We start from the raw sequence: 26,227 nt of genomic DNA, 5'->3' as shown, positions 1-26,227 counted from the left end.
GCCCACACACGGGCGGATTGTCCGGCACACTCTGGTCCGCCGGACCAAGTATGCCGGAAAGTCCGACCGTGTGTACGCGGCATAAGCTGTCAATCATAAACATTATGGTTGTACAGTAGAAACCAATCCAGGAGTACCACTTTCATCTGATTAACATTTTATGCACAAATATGTTGCTGGGAAATTTTGTTACCATTGCTTTTTTTTTTTTTCTCCAAACATATTTTATTTAGTTTGGTAAATGGGTAAACAGCTCATACAGAATGAACATTACAAACATCTCATGAACAAAAATTTCTTATGACAGATAAGTAATGGGCTTTCAGCCCTTTCGGATGTAACTTATAACAATGAACAGTACAATTGTTTTTCATATTTACTAGTACATATCGTTGAAGCCTGAGGTTTGAGGCAAGACTGCAACATGAGAGACTATAACTTAGGAAGTACATGTCAATGTATCCCAAACACAATCATTAACAGTTTATAAGCTTGTAGAGCATCTTGAGTATAGGAAGAGTTAAGGGTCAGAAAAGGGGGGTATAAGAGGTATGTAGGTTTGGCAGTTTCTCCTGCCAGGAATGATGGTAAGCACATTGTTAGCCACGGAGGGGTCTTTTGCAATAGTGCGGTTGAAATCATTAATCCACTATGGCCAATGTTATCCTTCTAGTAATACGGAGACCCTGGTTTTGGAAAACCCTCCTAGCAGAATGGGGGGGGGGGGGCGTCAGGGAAGGGGTGAGAGCAAGGGTGAAGAGAAGAAAGAAGAAGAAAATAAAAATAAAAATAAATAAAGTAAAGAAGAGATACAACCCACATTAGTATAATCGTGCACTGGAGAGAGAGTAGAATAATAGTGGATAATCTGTCTCGAGTAAGGGGGAAGAACTTGCCCGGGGCAAGGAAGAAGATGGTGGGGTCTCCCAAAGATTCACCCATCAGTCTATATATCATTATCTGCGATGTAACCTACGCCATGGAGGTGATTGGCAATGGTTACAATCTGTCCAATTGTCAAGATGTTTTGAGAGTTAGAGTATGTGCCTTTTGATCTGGTAGGTGATATAAAAGGTGGTATCCCTTTTTGCAGAAGATGTGTTTCAAGAGGTGTTAGTATTTGTGGCAGAGGTCTGTGATTTTCCATCGTTCATTATGTGTCTGTAGTGCGAAAGTGGAGCCAATAGGCCCATGAGAAGTTATCTTTGTCTGGGGTTTCATTAGCTATGTGTATCAATTCCTTCATTTCTGTTATTTTGTTGATGCGCATGAACCATTCCTTCATGGAAGGCACACATTGCGAGTTCCAGTGTACTGGTATGCATACCTTGGCCGCGTTTATCGTATGCATTGCTAGTGATTTGTAGTAACTCTTAGGAAGGGAGTGAGGTGTAGTGTAGCAGGAGTTGTGCTGGTGAATACTCTAGAACGTCTGTGGTAACCTGGAGGGAAGTTGAGTGTAATGCAGTCCAAAAGGGTTATAATAGCGGGCATTCCCACCATACATGCAAGAGCATGCCTACCTCCTGTCGACATCTCCAACTTATGGAGCAGGGCTGGGGTCCTGTACCATCTGGACAGGAGTATGTAGTTGGTTTCTTGCGTTGAGACATTTCTTACCATTGCTTTTAATCCATGTGTATTTTATGGAGCTGTTTTATTTCCACTCTATAGCCTCACTTAAGCCTATAGATAGTTAGATGATTCAAACCATCTATGGGCAGGCTGATTGTACCTAAGTGGATTCATCAATTGACTTGGGTACATTTATATTATCGATTTCTACATGTGATTATTGCCAGCAGCTATAGCCACTAGCAATAATCACTGTGTTCTCGACGACTCCCCCCCCTTTCCACACCAGGATAACACAATAGCTCAGTGGAAGGGATTGAGGGATTGCAGGAAAGAAAGTTGCATCATTTATGGCCTGCCTAAATAATCAACAATTTCTAGGTGTCCAGTTTCTAATGGAAATGTATACATAAACCTCCCTTTTGGATATGTAAAATATATCTTTATTATTTTCTGCTAAATACACTGAGCACAACCATAAATGCAACACTTTTGTGTTTGCCCCTATTTATCATGAGCTGACCTTAACCACTTGCTGACTGGCTCACGCCGATATACGTCAGCAAAGTGGCATGGGTGCAAAAAAATGTACCTGTACGTCGCTGCGTCAACTGCGGCTAGCAGGCACACCCCCGCCGCGTGCCACGGGAGTGTGCCCCCGGGTACCGCGGATGTCCACTGGTGGCCTGTGATCGAGGCATGGAGAGGAAAAACGGAGAGATGCCTATTTAAACAAGTGTAAACAAGGCATTTCTCTGTTCTGCCTAGCAACATGACAGGGATCTACTGCTCCCAGTGATCAGGAGCAGTGATCTCTGTCATGTTCTAGTGAGCCCATCCCCCCTACAGTTAGAACATGCTGAGGGAACACAGTTAATCCCTTGATCACCCCCTAGTGTTTAACCCCTTCCCTGCCAGTGACATTTACACAGTAATCAGTGCATTTTTATAGCACTGATCTCTGTATAAATGCCAATGATCCCAAAATTATGTCAAAGGTGTGCGATCTGTCCACCGCAATGATAAAAATCGCAAATCCCTGCCATTACTAATAAAAAAAGATTAATAAAAATACCATAAATCTATCCCCTATTTTGTAGATGCTATAACTTTTGCGCAAACCAATCAATATACGCTTGTAACGAGCCCCTTACTCGCTCGGTTCCACTCTCCCGACACTCCTCTGCAGCTATTGAATCAGATTGCAACGTCTGATGGTTCGGTCATCCAATGCTCAGGGATTAGAACTTCAGCTATGTGCCGTTCTAACCCAGTTGTGATAGCTCAGAACAAACACCAGGCAGGCTGTATGTAAGTTCAACCAGGAATCTATATTTATTGACAGGAATAGTCTTATTTATACAATAAAAGAGGAGGTGCTCATATTACTCTAACAATACAGCTGTAACCTAATTAACCTAATTAACCTAATTAACATGAGCTAATTAACTAATCCCTTTAGACAGCCGTCTTGTAGTTCAGAAAATCCAATCAACGTTATAACAATCAACATAGACTCTTCTTTACACAATAGCAGAGTTAATTAACACAAATAACAATGGGGATCTAATGACTCTTAGATCCCATAGTAGACTTATTTACAATACACATTTTAGCAGACAATAGACAGACAGGTGTTGGAATTTACATCAGCATCTCCTAACAGTATCTGTCCCAGCATTATGAATCAGCCACTATTCCAATATGGCAAATCCAGGGTCCCCAGAGTCTGTGTGTCCTGGGGGACCAGGACCCGAATCCACAGTAATACCACCTCAAGAGTCCCCAGACATACAGCTCACAAAGAGCACCGTTCCCCCAAATGCAAGGGCCCCCAATCGATCGGCAAGAGGCTAGCATACAGTCCCCTCCAAAAGTCTCTTTCCCGGCTAGGTCTGTCACATTTCTCCCCTTTCGGCAGGAGACTAACACAGGAGTAGACCCCAGACGGGTTGACTCCAAAGTTAGTCAGTAGTTCCAGTCCTCTAATGCCTGTACCCACACAGTACCCCAAACAAATTGTTCCAAACAAAGTATTACTCACCCAGCCAACATCTGCCTCTCTCAGAGAACATATCTGCCACTGGGGAGAGGCCTGGACTGGCCCTTCTCCCTGGAGTCCTTTCTGCCACTGGAGAGAAGACAGGGTGTCTGGGCTCACTCCGTCATGCTGTTGTGGATCTGGGCCGACTGCCCAGCATCCCTGGGGTATACAGGTGGAGACTGAAGTCCCATCCACCTTCACAGGACATCCATCCTCTGTTAGTTGAGGGCAGAGTCCAGCAGTATTCGGCCCTGTTGCCAGCTCTTCTGCTGCAAACCCCACACCATCTGCTCCGGCTAACTGTTGGGGAGGGATGACAAACACCTCCTCTTCCTTCTCCCCCTGTATCCTGATCTGCTGCTGGGACATGACCACCTCCTTCTCACCCTGAGCCTCCGGAACCGCTGCAGGTGTAGGGCAGAGATCTTGGACCCTCTGTCCAGTTGCCAGCGCTTCAGCTGGGGAAGTTCCTTGTGACTTCACAGATACTTCTGTTGGTGCTGGGAAGAGCATAGTGAAGTTTGGCCCTAATAACAGCTCCTCTTCTGCTGGAGGCTCACCAGGTTGTTCTTCCTCAGCAGAAAAGTCTATCAAATCCCCTGTCTCTGCTACTGGTGTCTGGGGATAAAGGTTCACCATCTCCTCTCCGTGGAACCCAGAAGATGCTATCAGTGCTGGGCAGAGGTTAGCAGAGCTCTGCCCTGTTGTCAGCACTTCAGGTTTGGGGACGGCAATCTTCAGATTTTCCACTGCCAATTCTCTGGCATTCTGCTGGACAGGCACATTCCTCCATCCAAGATCATCCAATGCAGAAACAGGTTCATCAAGGTCAGCCAGCACTTGCTGCATCCGCCATAAGACCTCCGCCTCCATAGCTGCGGGTGCAGGTTGGCAAAGCACACCGTTACTCTGCCACATTGTCAACTCTTCAGCCAGGATTTCAGAGTTGTCAACTGGTATTTCCTGATAGTCCCAGGCAAAGGGAGCACCACCCTGCTGATGAGCAGAGTCTAACAGCTGTTTGTAGGTGATCTCCAACTCCCATTCCTGAACGGCCAGAAACTCCAAATCCTCCAGTGCCCAGTGCACTTCTGAGACATTCAGTCTCCGCTCTCTGTGCTCCATTATTTCCTTCAAACGCCACTCCCGATCACTTCCAAAGTCAGGGTCCCTGGACAGCCTCCAGTATAACAATCCCAGGCCATCATAGTCAAAGCCTTCTGTGGGGCTGTCATCTGCTGTCCATGGGCACACTTGGGCTACAAACCACTGGAGGGCTCTGTAGCTCTCGTCCAACCGCATTTCTGCCCGGATCAGCCTGCTTACCTCGATTGTCCACTCCTGGTTTGGCTGCTCCCCCAAAAACAGCATTCGCACTTCATACTGTGACCAGTACCTCACATGGACGGAGGGGAGAACTTTTCCCTGGTGTCGCTGCTCACGGGCTAGCGCTTCCTTCCAGAGCTCACAGCGGACAGAATCAAACCATCCTAGCAGGACCTGCTCTGATACTGGTCCTCTGTGCTGTATCTCCTCTCGCAACCTCCTTCTGAATTCCTCATCCATGGTGGCTGGTATTTCTCCTCTCCTGCTATCCTGCTACCTTGGATCCAGGTGATGGTTTGGATGTGTTCACGGCAAGGAAGCACGATCCCACCATTCCCTCCACGGCTCTCAAGTAAGTCTTTCAGCGTGGCTCTCCTGCAGGCTGGTTTGGAGTGTCCCAGTAACCGGAGAGCAAATCCCACTGCTGCCAACCAATGTAACAAGCCCCTTGCTCGCTCAGTTCCACTCTCCCGACACTCCTCTGCAGCTATTGAATCAGATTGCAACGTCTGATGGTTCGGTCATCCAATGCTCCGGGATTAGAACTTCAGCTATGTGCTGTTCTAACCCAGTTGTGATATCTCAGAACAAACACCAGGCAGGCTGTATGTAAGTTCAACCACGAATCTATCTTTATTGACAAAATACAGGCTTTTTTACACTCAAAGTGTAGGTGCAGACCTCCTGCTCATATTACTCTAACAATACAGCTGTAACCTATTTAACATGAGCTAATTAACTAATCCCTTTAGACAGACTAGATGACTCAGACATGACCGTTAGGCCAGACTGGCCGTCTTGTAGTTCACAAAATCCAATCAACATTTTTACAATCAACATAGACTCTTCTTCACACAATAGCAGAGTTAATTAACACAAATAACAATGGGGATCTAATGACTCTTAGATTCCATAGTAGACTTATTTACAATACACATTTTAGCAGACAATAGACAGACAGGTGTTGGAATTTACATCAGCATCTCCTAACAGTATCTGCCCCAGCATTATGAATCAGCCACTATTCCAATATGGCAAATCCAGGGTCCCCAGAGTCTGTGTGTCCTGGGGGACCAGGACCCGAATCCACAGTAATACCACCTCAAGAGTCCCCAGGCATACAGCTCACAAAGAGCATTGTTCCCCCAAATGCAAGGGCCCCCGATCGGCAAGAGGCTAGCATACAGTCCCCTCCAAAAGTCTCTTTCCCGGCTAGGTCTGTCACAACGCTTATCGCGATTTTTTTACCAAAAAATATGTAGAAGAATACATATTGGCTTAAACTGTGGAAGAAATTTGTTTTTATTATATATTTTTTGGGGATATTTTTTAATAGCAAAAAGTAAAAAATATTGCTTTTTTTTCAAAATTGTCACTCTTTTTTCGTTTATAGCGCAAAAAATAAAAACCACAGAGGTGATCAAATACCCCCAAAAGAAAGCTCTATTTGTGGGAAAAAAAGGACGTCAATTTTGTTTGGGTACAATGTCACATGACTGTGCAATTGTCAGTTAAAGTGACGCAGTGCCGTACCGCAAAGGAGGGCTTGGTCAGGAAGGGAGTAAATCCTTCTGGGGCTGAAGTGGTTAAAGATCTATGACTTTCTCTATGTGCACAAAAGGCCTATTTCTCTCAAATATTGTTCACAAATCTGTCTAATCCTGTGTTAGTGAGCACTTCTCCTTTGCCGAGATAATCCATCCACCTCATAGGTGTGGCATATTAAGATGCTGATTAGACAGCATGGTTATTGCACAGGTTTGCCTTAGGCTGGCCATAATAAAAGGCCACTCTAAAATGTGCAGTTTTATCACAAAGCACAATGCCACAGATGTCGCAAGTTTTTAAGGGAGCGTGCAATTGGCATGCTGACTGCAGGAATGTCCACCAGAGCTGTTGCCCTTGAATTGAATGTTCGTTTCTCTACCATAAGCCATTTCCTATTTCAGAGAATTTGCCAGTACATTCAACCGGCCACACAACCATATACAACGCATAACCACACCAGCCCAAGACCTCCACATCCAGCATCTTCACCTCCAAGATCGTCTGAGACCAGCCACCCGGACAGCTGCTGCAAAAAAAAAGTTTGCATAACCCAAGAATTTCTGCACAAACTGTCAAAACCATCTCAGGGAAACTCATCTGCATGCTCGCCGTCCTCATCGGGGTCTTGACCTGACTGCTGTTCGTCGTCATAACCGATTTGAGTGGGCAAATGCTCACATTTGATGCCATCCATCTGGCACTTTGGAGAGGTGTTTTCTTTATGGATGAATCCCAGTTTTCACTGTACAGGGCAGATGGCACACAGCACGTATGGCGTTGAGTGGGTGAGCGGTTTGCTAATGTCAACATTGTGGATTGAGTGGCCCATGGTGGCGGTGGGGTTATGGTATGGGCAGGCGTATGCCATGGACAATGAACACAGGTGCATTTTATTGGTGGCATTTTGAATGCACAGAGATACTGTGATGAGATCCTGAGGCCCATTCTTGTGCCACTCACTTACGATCATCACCTCATGTTGCAGCATGATAATGCATGGCCCCATGTTGCAAGGATCTGTACACAATTCCTGGAAGCTGAAAACATCCCAGTTCTTGCATGGCCAGCATACTCACCGGATATGTCACCCACTGAGCATGTTTGGGATGCTCTGGATCGGCGTATACGACAGCGTGTTCCAGTTCATGCCAATATCCAGCAACTTTTCCACACAGCCATTGAAGAGGAATGGACCAACATTCCACAGGCCAAAATCAACAACCTGATCAACTCTATATGACGGAGATTTGCTGCACTGCATGAGGCAAATGGTGGTCACACCAGATACTGACTGGTTTGCAAACTCAGCGGACCGCCCACAATACAGTAAAACTACACATTTTAGAGTGGCCTTTTATTGTGGCCAGCTTAAGGCACACCTGTGCAATAACTATGCTGTCTAATCAGCATCTTGATATGCCACACCTGTGAGGTGGATGGATTATCTCGGCAAAGGAGAAGTGCTCACTAACACTATTTGAGAGAAATAGGCCTTTTGTGTACATAGAAAAAGTTGGAGATCTTTAAGTTCAGCTCATGATAAATAGGGGCAAACACAAAAGTGTTGCGTTTATAATTTTGCTCAGTGTATATAGCCTATGCTGTGTTTGTATGCCTAAAGTATTACAATCATTTGCTCTAGATAATAAATATGCATTTTTATTAAGTATCATTGTTCCCTTCTTAACCACTTGCCGCATGCCATATAGCAAAATGACATCGGCAATGTGGTTGTGATATCCTGACTGGACGTCATATGACGTGGTCAGGATAAGAGACGCGTGTAGAGGAGAGCCGATCAGCTGCTCCTGTGACAGGGGGGCAGCACTGATTGTTTATCAGCACAGCCCCCCCCTCAGATGCCCACCCAGGACCACTAGGGATGCCACCAGGACCATCAGGGATAGCCACTGATGACCACCAGGTATGGCATCCCTGCTGGCCATGGGTGGCAACGTGTGCCCACACATGATGCCAATCAGTGCCCACCAGCAATATCTGCTAGTGCCTCCTAATCAGTGATGCCAATCAGTGCCATCTATCAGTGTCAATCAGTGCCACTCATCAGTGTCCATTGGTGCCACCTATCAGTGCCCATCCATGCCCATCAGTGCCCACTGATCAATGCCCATCAGTACCGCCTATCATTGCACATCAGTGCCACCCATAAGTACCTATTAGTGCAGCCTTTCAGTGCCCATCTGTGCTGCCTATGAGTGCCCATCTGTGCCGCCTATGAGTGCCCATCCGTGCTGCATATCAGTGCCACCTATCAGTGACCATCAGTGCCGTCTATCAGTGCCAATCAGTGTTGCCTATCAGTGCCCATCATCAGTGCCCATCAGTGCCACCTCATTGGTGCCACCTCATCCATGCTCATCAGTGCCACTTTATCAGTGCCCGGCAGTGCAGCCTCATCAGTGCCCATCAGTGAAGGAAAAAACATACTTCTTTACAAAATTTTATAAGAGAAACGAAGAAAACCTTTTTTTTTTTCAAAATTTTCTGTCTTCTTTTATTTGTTTAGCAAAAAATAAAAACCACAAAGGTGATCAAATACCACCAAAAAAAGCTCTATTTGTGGGAAGAAAATGATAAAAATTTTGTTTGGGTACATTTGAACAGCGACAACACTGAAAGCTGAAAATTGGCTTTGGCAGGAAGGGGGGAAGTGCCCAGTATTGAAGTGGTTAAAGTACTAATCATGTTGGCTTAATATATATTGCTGAAAACAAATCCATTTGCACTGGGCATTCAAGCCTTAGGCTCTTGAAAAATGAATAGCTAAAACTAAGAGTTAAAAGTAATAAGTGAATATATCTGTAATATCTGTATGGGAAAGGTGACTTAAGCTGCTCATAGATGAGTCTGTTTTTACCGTTCAATCAGCGGGTTGAACTGACCTAATTCCCCATCCATACACTCAATGTGGATGGGGGATTATCCCCGCTGTGACTTTGCATTCTGACAGTGGGCAGACTTCCTTGCCATCAGAATATACTGATCAGCGCCGCAGGCTATAGCCGCAGTGCTAATCAAGCAGAAAGTTTCCAACAGAGTGGTTGGAATAAAGCTGATCGGTAGATCAACTTCTCTTCAACCACAGTGCCCATACATTGATAAAAATCTGAGCAGTCCCTGCCTGGCCAGCTTTAGCTTTTTACTATTTGTTTTAGCCTGGGCAGAGATATAACATTTTTCACCCAGCCCAGTGCACAGAATTACAGACACAGTAATACATGCTATTGCAATGCTTTGTATGTCACATCTCGCTTATCACTCTATTGACATTGAACCAAACGATTTATGGTCAGGGTGATTTGTCTTGGATTGATTTCAGCATCGTGGTCAGCCATCATCCTTGATGTTGTTTGTGAATGTTTATATACAGGTGAATACATATTTAAGAGAAGGATTTGAGCAGACATTTTCTATGAATACTGATTTAATGTGTTCATGGTTCTTGTTCTAATACCCACTTGAATTTACAGCTGCAAACTCTTCATCAGCCATAGAACTGTATGTTCTACAGTGTATATTTTAAAGTAACAATAAAGTGCACCACGCTTTCCAATCTCATTGTGAACTACAAACACGGGAATAATAGAGTAATGTAGGGAAAACATTTCATACATTTACAACTGGAAGAAAATTCATATTATGCCCTGAAGACATATATTCTGATTGCATGCATGACTTTATGTCTACCTAGACATTCATATTTAGATACATCAGATACCAGTTCTAGAAGTAATCTGTGCAAAGTATAATGAAATGATGAAATGTACTTGACACTATATATTATATAAACATAATAGACTTTACTGTGGATTTACAGCTGTAAGGCCTGCCTGGAAAGTGTATGTGCATTGTAATGCAGTTACAGGCTACGAGGGGGGACATTGCTCCTTGTAATACCTTAGTGATCCAGGAATGATAACCCTATTACATTCAGGTTACATGTAGCATCTGCTCTATAAATAGAAGCCCATGATTGAATGTATTATCCCAGAACAAAGCAAGAAGACATATTGAGATATATTTGCTACTTCTTCCTCTACCATTGTGTATATGATATTTGTGAACCTCAGAATGATCCCCCAAATGGCACGAACACCACATTACTTGACATCTCATGTCTAGCCTTTGGCATCTCACTATTCTCCAAGCTATTGCATTGTGACTGACTTTTTTTATTTTTGAGATTGACAGATTACTTGGGAAAAATGTAAAGGGAAACTGTTAAACCTAAGCGAGACATTTCATTTGAATGCTGGTCTGCAACTTTAAAATAGAGCCTATTTCTCAGTTTATCATTTTTCACAGTATATCACTGCAAAAAGAAACATTTTAATTGAACTTGCACACTCTTGTAAAATGTTCACCCTCTTAAAGGAGAACTCCTGGTGCAATGTGAAATTCAGTCAATATGCAAACTGAATACATACAGTATTTATCTCACGTGTCCCTCTCTGGCGCTTCTACTGGGAGTGCTGCCAGTATCTCTGTTATCCAGCCACCCTTATGATGACAATATTGGGAAGCACCGCACAGATTTATCCTCAGCAGTATCAGACCAGATGAATCAGCATAACAACGAGAGAAGAAAGCTCATTGCGCAACATCCAGTAAAATCAATGGAGGTTTATTTAAAATCGACTTTTACCAGTAAAGATAAAAACAAGCATCGGAAAAGACATAATTCGTCCTACACCCTCCACGGGCGTATAGACGTCACCGCTATTTCCTTTGCCTTGCCTGACGTACATTTCTTACTGCTGAGGATAAGTCTGTGTAGTGCTTCCCAATATTGTCATCGTAAAGGCGACTGGATGACGGAGAGGTAGCCCACACCTAGAGTGAGAGGTGAAGCTCACTAAGGCGATTTTTGACCTGAATAGGTCTAATATTCTTTTAAGAAGCTATATTTGTTTGACCTGAAGAGGGCAGCAGTGGGTGTTATGTCACTGAAGGGCTAAAAGAGTGATCTAGCTCATTTTTTTCTTTGGACACTTTTTCTGGATTATACATTTTTTGTGCACTGTTCTCTTGCATTCACGTTGTATGATTAAACTAGATGTTTTGAGGCATTCAAATACAATATAATAATGAGTTTTAAATTTAGGTATTTTTAGTTTTTACATTTTTTCTAAACGTGATGATTAGTTAAACTGATATTAAAGTCTTGTTTTTTAAAAATAACAAACATGTTATGCCCAGAGCCTGCTCCTGGCCCCTCCCTCCTGTGAGTACCCCCACAGCAAACAGCTTGCCATGGGAGCACCCGAGCCGAACCGCTGCTCTTTGTGTCCATTCAGACATGGAGCCCCTCTCTCTCCTCATTGGCTCACTGACTTTGATTGATAGCAGCGGAAGCCAGTGGCACCCATTGCTCGGTCTCAGGAGGGAGAGTCCCAGACAGCCGAGGCTCTCATGCAACATTGTTGGATCGAGATGGGGCTCAGGTAAGTATTAGAGGGGCTGGGGGCTGCTGCACTCAGGAGGTTTTTTATCTTAATGCATAAAATGGGGGGGCGAGAGTGCCCAGAGAACAGGCAAACATGTGCTCAGGATATTTATTTATTTGCATATTATTAACATGCTTTAAAAAAAGTCCACACTGAAATTCCTCACTGACTTCTGACTTCTGTAACTACTGGAACTGTAAAACAATTAATCCTCAAATTCCAAAGTAGAAGTGCTAGAATCATCCAAGTCATTTTCTCACTAGCTCAGTTGATCTGCCTCTGCTCCCCCTTGTAGCAGTGACTTAGAACCCTTCTAGCCTGCTAATCATACAGCTGGTTCTCTAGGGTGGGGGAGAAGGAGGAACCAAACTGCTGAGCAATATGGCTTTGTTACTTTGAGAATAAATTGCATTGAATAGAGGTCAGCAAGGGCTTGTTTTCCAGCTAATTACCTGCTTGTTAAAAATATGTTAGTATTCAAATGTCCAAACTCTGACCACAGGTTTGCTTTAATATTTAACCTTTTCCTAGCACCTAATTCAGGCCTCAGAGTAACCTTAGGCTAGAATTTGTTTAATTCATAAAGCTAAGTATTTAGCCACGTGGTAAAATTCACATTCCTGGCACTAAAATTTTACATTGCAGATACACAAATTATTCAGTTTTACAAAATGTGTTTACCTGTAACAAGTAAAGTAGTGATTCTTTAAAAACATCTTGTTTTTGTATTTATTGGATAAACCATTACACACAGTAGAGTTCCTTCCCCTAGTAAAGCCCTTGCAATAGACACACAGAGGTTGATTTACTAAAGGCAAACAGACTGTTTACTTTGCAAGGGAAGTTGCAGTTTGCAAGGAAGTCTGCCCCTTAGCTTAGTGAATGAAGTGAAGCTCTTCTGAATTCCATCATGTGCAAGCAAAAATGCTGTTTTTTTTTCTTGCACGTGATTAGGTATTTTTTGCAAAGTGAAATTTCACAACATTCACTAAGCTCAGTGGAAAATTCTCTTGCAAGCAACTTCCCTTGCAAAGCGAGCAGCCTTTCTGCCTTTGGGAATTAATCCCAGTGGATATATTCATAAAGCAGTAAACGTGATATTCACCAAACATTCACTGCGGGTGTATCTATCTTCCTGGTGCATGTGTTTCAAAATTCACCTGGAGTAAAGGTTTACTGATTATGCCTCTAAAGCAGTGCCCCCCCATCCATGCGTCCGGCCACCTAATCTACATGCAGGGTGCCGGGCGCATGGATTCCAATGGGTCTTTTTTAAGCATGTGTTTAGAGCCAGAGGCTCTAATAGGCTTCAAAAATAATAGTGAATGAATGAATATTGGTGTTAGCTTGTGCCGCCCCCCCAAAATAGTGAGCACCTGCCGCCACTGCTCTAAAGACACTCTTATGCCATGTACACATGATCGCACATTCCAACAACAAAATCCATGTTTTTTCCCGACGGATGTTGGCTCAAACTTGTCTTGCATTCACACGGTCACACAAATCTTGTCGGAAATTCCAAACGTCAAGAACGTGGTGACGTACACCACGTACGACAGGCCGAGAAAAATTAAGTTCAATAGCCAGTGTTGCTCTTCTGCTCGATTCTGAGAATGCGTGGCACTTTGTGTGATGGAATTGTGTACACATGATTGGAATTTACGACAACGGATTTTGTTGTCAGAAAATTTGAGATCCAGATCTCAAATTTTGTGTGACGGAAATTCCGATGGAAAATGTCCGATGGAGCCTACACACGGTCGAAATTTCCGACAACAAACTCCCATCGAACATTTTCCATTGGAAAATCTGACCGTGTGTACGGGGTATAAGAATGAGCTTCTTTTTAAATTGCAAATATCAGGTAGTGCTGTAACTCACGGTTAAAAAGGTTAGCAGTGAACCCAATATCATGTATTTTGCAGTAGCTCTCTTATAATGGTCACCAGAATCTATAGCATTTTTTTACCCCATTTATGTATTTTTTAAATAGATGTGCAGAGAAAAGATTGTTCCTTTTTATAGGGAAAGGTGAATGCATTATTTTTAATTGGTCACAGAAATTTGTGCTGTGAAATAACAGAATGCAGCACCATCCAAGACTTTCAAGACACCAACATTATTGCTTATGAAAAATGGGGTCTCTAGAGTTCCAGTAAAAAAAAAAAAAAAAAACAGGAAATAGTACTCTTGGCAGCCTAAATTATCATCTATGCTAGAGGAACGTGGAAAACCACACAGAAATTATAGCAAAAGTAATAGTTTCCCACTGCAAAGTTTAATTTCACACAAACAGATCTGCTCTATGCAGCTACTGTTCATCATAGTAACATGATAGTACAGACTTTTCCAGTGCTCTATCGAACGTGTTAATGCAACAAGATCTTCAAGTTAGAAGCATTTTAGACTTTGAGTCATGCTGTAAGGACATATAATTCCTTTGATTTATATTATAGCCTTTTCCAGCTTCAATATTTCCATGCAAAATTAATTATCCTCATCACTACTGCAAAGAAGAAAAGGTTAATTACACTCTAGTATTTGTTCCAAGCGTACTAGAAAGGCAATAAGCTACCTGGATTTCTAATACTCTGAAATTATAATTATATGTGTGACATAATATTTCCAAAGCTTATTTTAACTGTATTAATGCTGAAGGCATCTGCACAGTTGTACAAATGATTTTACGGCTGAAAGTGACTGCCATGATTTTCCTTTTCTTTTTAAAGAATTGTACAGTATTGAACTCTACCGAAATGATCTGCCAAGCTCCAGCTGTGGCCATTAATTCCAACAACCTGGGTGAAACTACTGAACGGCCTGAGGAATTTGGATTCATCCTAGACAATGTTCAGTCCCTGCTGGTCCTCAACAAGACCAATTTTACATATTATCCAGATCCAGTGTTTGAGTCATTCAACCCTTCTGGCATCTTGGAGCTGAAACCAGGAAGTCCTATAATATTAAAGGTAAATGGAATGGGACGAGCCTTGTTTTTATATTGATTACATATAAAAGTGACATCGGGAATCGTTGCTGTCTTTTATGACTGGATGAGTTGTAATTATTGTTATGTTAAATTTCCTTTTATTTTTATAGCCTTCCTAATGTAACTATACAATAAGTTCAGTATTATTTGGAGTGAAACTCCAGCCAAAACTTCCATTCTTGTTGTTAGGGATACAAATGGGTCCAATGTTTTTATAAAGTGATATTAAAGTCAATTTTTTTTTATTGATATAAAAAACATGATATACTTACCTTCTCTCTGCAGCAGTAGTGCACAAAGTGATCCTTTACCACTTCTTTGGTGGTCCCCGCTGGCACTCACTGCTTCTCGTCTTTTCCATGGGGGCACCCATGCCGGTTCCAATTCGGACTGTGTGCATCCATAGACATACACAGCACAGCTCAGCCATGGCTCCCTCCTCACAGGATTTGACTGATAGCAATGGGAGCCTATGGCTCCCATTGCCCTCAGTGTAGCCTGCAAATCCAGGGGGAGAGGAGAGTGGTGCTGGCAGTGGGGACAGCACTGGATCATGAGAGGTGTCATGTACACTAAGTGTTTACGGGGGGGGGATGGGGAAATGTATTAAGGTAAAAAATATTTGGACTTTAGCACCACTTTACAGTTTTATTTACTAGGAGCAACCAGGGCTATACAAAGATAGCAATATAAATCTGACAAAGGTTGAAACTAAAGTTTTGGCTGGAGTTTCACTTTAACCACTTAAAGACCGGAAGGTTTTCCCCCTTAATGACCAGGCCATTTTTTTGCAATACGGCACTGCATCGCTTTAACTGATAATTGTGTGGTCATGCGACATTGTACCCTAACAAAATTTATGTTCTTTTTTCCACAAATAGAGCTTTCTTTTGGTGGTATATGATCACCTCTGTGGTTTTTATTTTTTGCGCTATTAACAAAAAAAAGCGACAATTTTGAAAAAAAAATATATATATTTTTTACCTTTTGCTATAACAAATATCCAAAAAAAATAAAAAATTTCTTCATCAGTTTAGGCAAATATAAATTCTCCTACATATTTTTGGTAAAAAAAAAATCACAATAAGTGTATATTGATTGGTTTGAGCAAAAGTTATAGCGTTTACAAAATAGGGGATCTATTAATGGCATTTTTATTAAAAAAATTTTTTTGTACTGGTAATGGCGGTGATCAGCAATTTTTAGCGGGACTGCGACATTGTGGTGGACAGATTGGACACTTTTGACACTTCTTTGGGACCATTGACATTTATACAGCGATCAGAGCTTAACATAGCCACTGATTACTGTATAAATGTCACTGGCAGGGAAGGGGTTAACACTAGGGGGCGATCAAGGGGTCAAATGTTCCCTAGGGAGGTGTTTCTAATTGTGGGGGCTGTGTAGTGACTGGGAGTAGAGAGAGATTGCTGTTCCTGATCACTAGGAACAGCAGATCTCTCTCTACTGCCCTGTCAGAACGGGGATCTGTCGGTGTACATACACAAATCCCCGTTCTGGCTCTCTGAGGAGCGATCGCGGGTGGCCAGTGGACATCGTGGCCGCCGGCCACACGCATCGGCTCTAGGGTCGCGTGGCAGGCGGGCTCACCCCCTATACCCCTTAAAGCGGCCGCCGTACAGCTACGGTGATTCGCGCAGGGGAGCCAACCTGCCACCGTATAATGACGGCGGCTGATGGGAAAGTAGTTAAGCACCAAACATTTCAGATTAGTCCCTAGTACTGTATATGCAATAACCCTACAAATGGTCCAGAACTCCACTTTATGCAACCTTGTAATAGGCAGTTTATTGCATCCTTATGCTTTAAAAGAGTCAATAATTGAGAAGGATGTGGGTGATCTAGTAGTTAATAGTACACAGAACATAAAAATGCAATTATTTTAGTAAATGTAAACTGCTAAATACCTTTTCTTATCAGCAGTATATAGCAGTCTTGTGACTTCTATTAGTGCTGATTGGTCCTGTCCTGATCACATGCACCCTCACAAGAAAAAAAAAACTCTCTAGCAGTACACACCAAACTGAGCATGTGCAGAGTGCCCCCAAGGCTTTGTACTGTCAGAAGATGGATTGTGGACTGTGGAAGAAGGGGAGGATCAGAGAAGACAGGATCAAACAGCCTTTTTACACAATGCACAGACTTAACCCCATAGGTTCCACAGTGACTATAATAAGTATGCTTTGCTGCATATACAGAACTATTTTACTGTTGTGGGTTTAGTAACACTTTAACCAGTTCTGGAGTTACACTGCGGCAGGTTGGCATGAATGGGCGAAGCAACGTTACTGTACGGTAGCCACGATGATCAGATTTGCTTCAGAACCAATCAGTCTCCAGGCCCAGGCCAATGATTTCTGGCCTGGACCTGGTGATTGGTTCTGGCAAATGAAATTCTTCCCCTGCCTGTGTAAGTATAAACACAGGCAGGGAAAGTGATCTCCCCTTGTGGAACTCTTTTTGTTCCAGAGAGAGGAGAGAAGACATCTCACAGTAAGTTGCACCAACACTAACTGACACAGTACACATAGGTATTAGATTGTAAGCTCTTCTGAGCAGGGCCCTCTTAATCCTATTGTATTGTATTGTATTATAACTGTATTGTCTCCCTTTTATATTGTAAAGCGCTGCGTAAACTGTTGGCGCTATATAAATCCTGAATAATAATAATAATAATAATAATAGGTATACTTGTCATTCCCCGATCACCCCCCAGTTAACCCCTTCACTCCCTGTCACAGTGTCACCCAGTGCAGTGTTCATATTTTTCTTTGATCACTGTACTGGTGTCATTTGTGACAATAATCAGTGTTAGGGTACTTAGTTGCCCCATAAACCTAATAAAGGTTTAACCCCTTGATCACCCCCTGTCACCAGTGATCACCGTATTAGTGTCACGGGTGACGCTGGTTAGTTAGCTATTTTTTATAGCATATATAGCGTATATTACCTAATAAAAGGTTTAACCCCCTGATCACCCAGGGGGTGATATCAGTTAGGTTTTAGCATCAGTTAGGGTCTGCGTCACCCCAGTCAGCGTCAGATTAGTGCCAGTAGCGCTAACACCCATGCACGCACCCTACACCTCTCCTATTAGTATAGTGTCTGAACGGATCAATATATTTGATCTGATCAGAACTATAATAGCATCCCCAATAGTTTAGTGTTCCCAAAAATGCTGCGTTTTTGGGATCAGCCCGGATACCTGCTAGCACCTGTGTTTAGCCCACCCAAGTGCAGTATCAATCGATCACTGTCACTTACAAAATACTAAACACATAACTGCAGCATTCACAGAGTCAGGTCTGATCTCTGCGAACGCTAACAGTTTTCTTGGTAGCGATTGAACCAGTCACTGACAGTCAGGTGCTCTTTTTTCCTGTGAGTCTCACTAGTGTACCAGTAAATTTAGAGGCCAAAATGTCTAATCGAAGGTACACTAATGCACTAGTTTACTAGTACACAGTGTCAAATGCAAACTAAACTGAAATTCAATATAAATGGACTCAAAAATACAGCGGCATCCAGGGTTGACCACCCATGCAACCTAGAAGTCCATATAAATAGTGAACTAAATAATAGTCTCAAATGGTGGCATCTATGTGTAACCACCCATGTGAAAAGAAGGGGATCCAAGTAAATGAATAATATTCCTCCGTGAAAAGCAGTCCACCACCAAGAATGGAAGGCGTTACTCCTTACCGGAAAGCCATGATCCCCCACTACAGAGGATTATAACTAGCAAAACAGCTGAGACTTGAAACTTGAAACTTGCATCGGTATCGACTACGAGGTCATCAAATCATCAGGGGTTATGGACCAACTCGTAGAGGAAATGTACCATGTAATAGAGATGAAGCTCACATAGTGTAAAACTTTATTTAAAAACTCATACGAAACACACCTACAATATCACCTAGAAAGGAAAGCCTTAAGTCCGGTCCGTTGGCCGTACAGACTCAGGCAGACCCATCCTCCTGGAGATCAAGCACAGATTGGAGGTGACGTCAGCGCGTCATCCTGCTCCGCCCTACGCGTTTCGTGACAACATCACGTCTTCCAGGGGCCTGGCCTGTACGTGGCTAGGCTCACAAAAAGTCTCACACATGTGGTATCCCCATACTCAGGAGAAGCAACAGAGTGTATTTTGGGGTGTAATTCCACATATAACCATGGCATGTGTGAGCAATATATCATTTAGTGTAATGGGTTTTTTTGTCATTTTTCAATCTCTTGTGACAAAAAATTAAGTATTCAATTGCCTCGCAGCAATTTCCTTGGGGTATCTAAATTCCAGAATGGGGTCATTTGTACTGCCTTGCTATTTTAGCACCTCAAGAAATGAGATAGGCATCATAAACTAAAAGCTGCGTAAATTCCAGAAAATGTACCCTAGTTTGTAGACGCTATAACTTTTGCACAAACAATAAATATACGCTTATTAATTTTTTTTTTTCTTTTTACCAAAGACGAGTGGCTGAATACGTTTTGGCCTAAATGTATGACTACAATTGAGTTTATTGGATTTTTTTATAACAAAAAGTAGAAAACATAATTTTTTTCAAAATGTTCCGTCTTTTTCCGTTTACATCGCTAAAAAAAAAAAAAAATTGCAGAGGCAATCAAATACCATCAAAAGAAAGCTCTATTTGTGGGAAAAAAAGGACGTACATTTTGTTTGGGTACAGCATTGCATGACCGTGTGATTACCAGTTAAACAGCGCAGTGCCGAATTGTAAAAAGTGCTCTGGTCATTGAGGGACCAATTCTTACGGGGCTGAAGTGGTTAATAATAGCATTTAATGCCAAGGTGCAGTTTCTTAAGCAAACAAAATAATTTTTTGTATTAAAAGAGGCATAGACTTCAGAGAGACAGGCATAATTTTGCCCCTGTTCAAATCATAAGTAAGACCTCAGCTGGAATATAAAGTTCAGTTTTGGGGACCAGTTCACAAAAAGGATATCGGGGAACTGGAGAAAGTACAGAGAATGGCAATCAATCGGATAAGAGGCATGGAGGAGCTCAGCTATGGGGAAATTTTAGCGGAACTGAATGTATTCTCTTTTGATTAGAGGTGAGTAAGAGGGATGTGATCACCGAGGTATAAATACGGAAGTGGTTCATTTAGTGAACTTGGCGGAAGTTATTTATTTTAAGGCCATTATAAAGGTCAAAGGGGCACTCTTTACGTCTGGAGGAAAAGAGATTTAACCTCCACATATGCAAAAGTTTCTTCACAGTAAGAGCTGTGAAAATGCAGAATGGATTCCCTCAAGAACTAGTTATGGCCAGCTCAGTAGATTATTTTAGAAAATGAGCTGGATTCATTCCTAAATGCACAAAATATACCTAAATGTTAACATTTATAGGTAATAACACAAAGGATTGTTGACCCAGGGAATGTCCATTTTTCTTTTTTGGCTGCTTTTTTTTTTCATTCCTTTGGATCACCTGCGGGTATAGGATGCTGTTTATGGAGGTTTTTTAAATTTATTTATTATATATTTTTTTCTATTGGTTGCACTAATTGAACCTTTGTTTTTTTTTTAACCTGCCTAACTATGTAACTATGCAAATTGACCACAGTTTATATATGATTATACAGGGAACTTCCTAAATTTACAGAAACAGCTACATGCCAACTTCTATGAATGGGAGTCTAATGGTAGCAGCCATACCATCATTCATGTGTTTTCTACTGGTTCTGGACAGTAAAGATAAACCCATTACCTGACGCACTACCACAATTTAGTTTGCAGGGTTAAGCTGGGAGGGTGAAGGAGAGTTTTTTATTTAGCCAAGTGAACCTCTACTCACTGTGAACTCCCAGTCATGTGCAGAAAAGTTTTGAAAAATAAAAAGTTGCTATGCATGTGACTGGATTTAAAGCAAACCTAGCTTTAATGAAAGTGCAACTTTAGCAAATCTACTCCAAGGAATGTCTGCTTAAGTAAAAGTACGATCACACAGGTGTGTCATGGTTGACTTCCTTTAGGAGAATCTAAATATGTTGATTGTGCACATTGTTTTGAAGTCATTAGTTTGAATTAGCATGTCAGTTTCAAAGGTTCACTTACTGATGAGCCTCATTTACTTTTCTGCTGATCTGAATGAAATGCGAAAAAAAAAAAATTCGAGTTACGTTTAAAGAGAAAATAATTGGCACTTATGTATGATTTGTGATCATAAATTGCCATTCATCTCCATCATGAATTATACAAGTTATAAGATTCAATGATACCTATTTGTTATTGTAGGGGAAGAACTTGATTCCACCAGTGGCAGGAGGTAATATGAAGCTGAAGTATTCTATGTACATTGGTGAAAAGCAATGCACAGTTACCGTTTCTGATGTTCAGTTACTGTGTGAATCCCCAAACCTAACCGGGCGCCACAAAGTACTGGTAGGTACTGTAGGCAGAGTTTGTTTGTGTGATACCACCATTACCACAGAATTTGGTGTTGCTGTTATAATCTTCCTATTGCTAAGAAAACGCCATAGCCCTAAAGGCCACAACATCCTTGCAGTCTGCGTAAATAAAATAAATATATGGATTATCTAACAGGAATTGATTTTTTTTCTTTTTGTGGGTTTTTATTTAACTTTACCTTAGACTTGTCCAAACAGGTGGCTAATACTGTAGAATTCTGGTTTTCTGCCATCACTGTAACCTAACCCTTGAATTTATGTGGCCTGATAACAGGTAGGTATCTCAAACTAAACCACATTATATCTGAATTCATTACAGATAGCTTAGCAGTTGCTGACTTTCTTGTTATCATCCACATCATAGCGATAAGATATATGGTTGTGATTTCATGCTGTTGAAGCAAAAGAGGTCAGTCTCAAGGTTACGATTAATAATAACAAATGTGCCCTTGTGTACAAATAGTTGTATAACCCTTTAGAACTTCTTTGACACATTACAAAATGGTAGTTTTGGTATAGTAGTAGTTTTTTTTAAAAAAACAACCTGCTGTAATGTAGAATACCTCTTTATATAAGCATGCCTATCAAACCGGTACACAGAGCAATGATGATGTGCAGTAACCTGTATCTACCCATCATATTTCAGATTACTAAGTCAGCTCAGTAAAGAAAGAAATATGAATTGTTGGTTTACTAAATAATGGTAAGATCAAATAATGGAGATAGCCTTGTTTTTGCAATTTTTTTTCCCCCAAAATAGAACTTTGGGTATTTCCATTGAAAACAGGGATAGAATCTATAGCATTAGACCCTTTGACTCTTATGCCGCGTACACACGGTCGGACTTTTCGTCTACAAAAGTCCAACGGACGCTGACGGACTAAAGGTGGCTGGTAATCCGATCGTGTGTGGGCTTCTCCGGACTTTCAACGGACTTTTTTAGCCTCAAATCCGACGGACTTTAGATTTGAAACATGCTTCAAATCTTTACGTCGTAAGTACGACGGACCCCGAAATCCGCTCGTCTGTGTGCTAGTCCGACGGACAAAAACCCATGCTAGGGCAGCTATTGGCTACTGGCTATGAACTTCCTTATTTTAGTCCGGTGTACGTCATCACGTACGAATCCGTCGGACTTTTGTGTGGTCGTGTGTAGGCAAGTCCGTTCGTAACAAAGTCTGCCGCAAGTCCGCCGAAGGTACGTCGGAAGTCTGTCGGACAGGCTGTCGGACTTTTGTAGACGAAAAGTCCGACCGTGTGTACGCGGCATTACACTCTACTTTACCCCTCAAAAATGGTCTGCGTTGCTTCCTATGTTTTTTTTTTTTTTAATTTAACATTTCAGGTTATTATTTATTTGTTGTACCTTTTACATAATCTTTTAAGATAAATGATTCTTATATCACTCTCCTCTGTGTACACAGTCTAATCGCATCTTTTTGTTTTGTGTTGAAGCTTAACTTTATATGGACATTATAATGGTTTTAGGTCAATGTTTTATCTATATATTGCATACATACTGTATGTGTATATAGTAATCCATCTTACTTGCAAAAAAAACTTTCCATAAATAGGCACAATCTTTTCAGCCTTACATAAATGTGTATAAACCAAGGAAACACCCTTGGTGCCAGTCTAAGCCAAGCGGATCAGTAAAATTAATTTTGAGTTTATATTTGTTTTCATCTCACAAAATTGGTAGGCCAGGAGGTGTCAGTATAGCTTGAACTGTATCCTTACTTGATACAGTTTCTCTCTCCTCCTTTCCAGTTGAATGGGACATCCAATCCACCCTAGGTAAAAAAAAAGTGACATAAAAAGGCCATTAAGAATACATGTAAAGTGTTAACAATTATCATTAATATAAAGCATTTTACTCAATGTGAGTTAAAGGTTTGGTATAAACGTAGATATAAAACCACTGAAGTATTAGAGTATTGGCTGCAAATCAAAGTAGACAAGGTTATCAGTTACAAATGCTGGTTAAAGAGAGATTGATAAGGCTAGACAGATTCCAGCTTACTTATTGCATCTTGTCTCTGATACACAGCCACACTGTCATATCCATCCCAACGACTTTCTATTATTGTCTAAAGGCCAAATCTGATTTAATCCCCAAAGTGTTAGAGGACAGCTGAACTTTTCTGGTCATCGTTAATGTATTCTTTTGTTATCTCAGAGAGTTATTAGGCAGCTGTAGTCTATATTGTCAAGCCACACCTACAAATAGACTGTGTATTTTTGATGTATAGATTGAAAATATACAATAGTGCTAACAGTATGAGTAATATGTAATTTCAAAGACAAACAGTACAGCTAAGATGAAATGGGCTCCAGATGCTCAAAATGAAAAAGAAAATATGCATACAACCCTTTATTTATAAAAAGTTATTTGCAATAACGAATGAGAACCAATTGAGGTTACAATTTCAACAATAAATAAACAGCAATAAATGATTTCCAATTTTATGTAATGAAAAAAAGATTTTTGATTGTTATTTAAACAATGCTTTGCTTTTCACATTACTATTTGCCCCATAACATAGACCAGTGTGGGAAGATAACTATGGATATTTGTTAAAATCTTTACTACTCACTACTGGTTTTACAGTTCTGTTTTAAACATATAGGTATAGTTATATGTACAGTGCTACTGTCACTGGTAATTTATTCTGACACAGTCTATCAGAAAGAAATGATCAGGGACATATCTTACTGAGCTCAAAGTAATATAGTAGGGTAGCTTTGTCATAACACTGTTCCTGTGGTTTTGTTTGCCTGGTGGACTGCAGGAGGCTGAATCAAACAATCTCTTTTAGGGCTCATGCACACAGGACGTTTTTACAGCTGCTGTTAGGGGCATTTGATGTTTTTTTTTTTTTTTAACTGTCTCTAAAAGCCCCTCCATGTTAGCCTATGTGTCCATGCACACATAAACTGTCAGAGGCATTTGGAGGCATAAGCATTTAGTGGCAGTAAAAAAAACAGCCAGCCTGGGATTTCAGGAGCAGTTAAATCGAGCTTTATAAACTAAAAACGGCAAAAAACGTGGCTGAACATATCAAGCCACGTTTGATGTTTTTAGGCGTTTTTACATTATAGAGAGTGTTTTCAATAAAAAACGCCCAAAAATGCTAATGCGGGAAAATGCGCAAAAACGCAAATGTAAAAATGCGCTGTAGTGCTGGCATTTTATAAACGTCCTGTGTGCCTGAGCTTACTTGCATCTAAAACTCACTGCAGTAAAAATATTGTATGGTGCCAACTTTAAGAAGAAGTTAACTACTATGCTTCTTTTATATTTTTTAGTGGGATAGTCAGCAAACAGAGCAATATATTGGGGGCCCATGTTTATCTTTGCAATGCATGTTACATGTGCAACCCATATCGTTTGCAGCTTGCTACAATGCAGTACAATGCACCATAGTATGTTGGGGTGCATTACGTTACAAAATGTATGGCATGTCTGATTTTTGGATATTTTGGTACATTGGCGGGTCATTTATTCCAATGGGTTGCCTTAACCCAACACGTTAACATTTGACATAATTTGTGTTGACACACATCTGTTTACATGCCACAAGCATGTAAATAAAGCCTTAAAGTTTGCATTCTCTACTTGTTTTAGGTTTACAATAAAGGGGCACATCATCCCTTCCTGATGTGTCCCTAGTGGCAGGACCACTCAGATAAGGGATCCATTCCCCTTAATGAGACATCTTCTTCCCTGACCCAGCTGGCCCAGCAGAATTTCTCTCACTAGAGGAAGTAGTGAGGTGGTCCAGCTAGTAAGGGAGTAACTCAGTAGGAAAAGCTAAGTGGTCTGTTTGCAATCTGTTGTTGGTAAGTGGTTACCAGCAACCTGATTGCACATCTGACATGACCTTTAGGCAAAAGAGCTTTATTTTTATATTCTAACTGCTTTTCTGTTATATTACATTATATACATTTATAACATTACTACTTCTGGTCTGTCTCTTTTCCCTGACATTAGTACACCTCCTTATGTACATGGTTACGGTAAATTGACAGTATGTTCAGCATATACTGTAAATACTATTTTGGGCTGCTGACATTTGTTCAACCAGTTACTCTTTTTAAAATAAAGATCAATGTATATAATAATTTATAGATGTGTGATTTAAGATTCAAAGTCTGGTTTTAATGTCTGTGATTGGTCATCTCTTTGTAGGCCCGAGTTGGTGGAATGGAGTTCTCCCCTGGTATGGTTTACATAACACCTGATAGCCCACTTAGTGTACCAGCTATTGTGAGCATTGCTGCAGCAGGAGGACTGCTGATCATCTTCATTGTGGCTGTGCTTATAGCATATAAACGTAAATCCAGGGAAAGTGACTTAACATTGAAAAGGCTGCAAATGCAAATGGACAACTTGGAATCACGGGTAGCCTTGGAATGCAAAGAAGGTGGGTTTTACAAAGCAAAAAATGACTGTGTTCATTCTATTATTATTATGTCAAGATTCCAAGGAAAGCTCAAAAAAGATCTTGTTGTACATGTCACACTGACCAATGGGAGGGTCAAATGCTATAATACAGGCTGGAGGGATTAGCAGCCTCATCTGTGTTTAAAATGGAACATTGTCTTTTACACAGCTTCAGAAACAGTTTTGGGGCTGCAAGTGATGTTACACGGGGAACCTTTGGTGCACATTTAGATTTGATCCTTCAAAACAGGCTTTTTGGGGGATTACCCTACCCAGCTACAGGATAAGTGTCACCATGTTCATTGGATTATATAATTAGAACAAACTTTTAAACCATCTATCTTGTTCTTGGACAATCAAAATCTGTCTTTGTACATA

At 41.3% G+C, this 26,227-nt stretch overlaps 1 protein-coding gene across 2 annotated transcripts in view; it reads left to right on the top strand.

The window, feature by feature from the left end:
- The window catches only part of PLXNA4 (plexin A4), a 1,066,226-nt gene that overhangs the window by 914,577 nt on the left and 125,422 nt on the right, over positions 1 to 26,227 (top strand). For both annotated transcript variants that reach the window (XM_073619416.1, XM_073619417.1), the window contains 3 exons: positions 14,691 to 14,930; positions 21,230 to 21,376; positions 25,595 to 25,829. In XM_073619416.1, coding sequence (XP_073475517.1) covers positions 14,691 to 14,930; positions 21,230 to 21,376; positions 25,595 to 25,829 — 622 coding nt within the window. The remainder of the gene's footprint in view (positions 1 to 14,690; positions 14,931 to 21,229; positions 21,377 to 25,594; positions 25,830 to 26,227) is intronic.

Source organism: Aquarana catesbeiana, linkage group LG03 (assembly GCF_042186555.1).
Source record: "Aquarana catesbeiana isolate 2022-GZ linkage group LG03, ASM4218655v1, whole genome shotgun sequence".
NCBI lineage: Eukaryota > Metazoa > Chordata > Amphibia > Anura > Ranidae > Aquarana > Aquarana catesbeiana.
The sequence above is the reverse complement of the archived record's forward strand: the minus strand, read 5'-3'. Positions and strand labels throughout refer to the sequence as shown.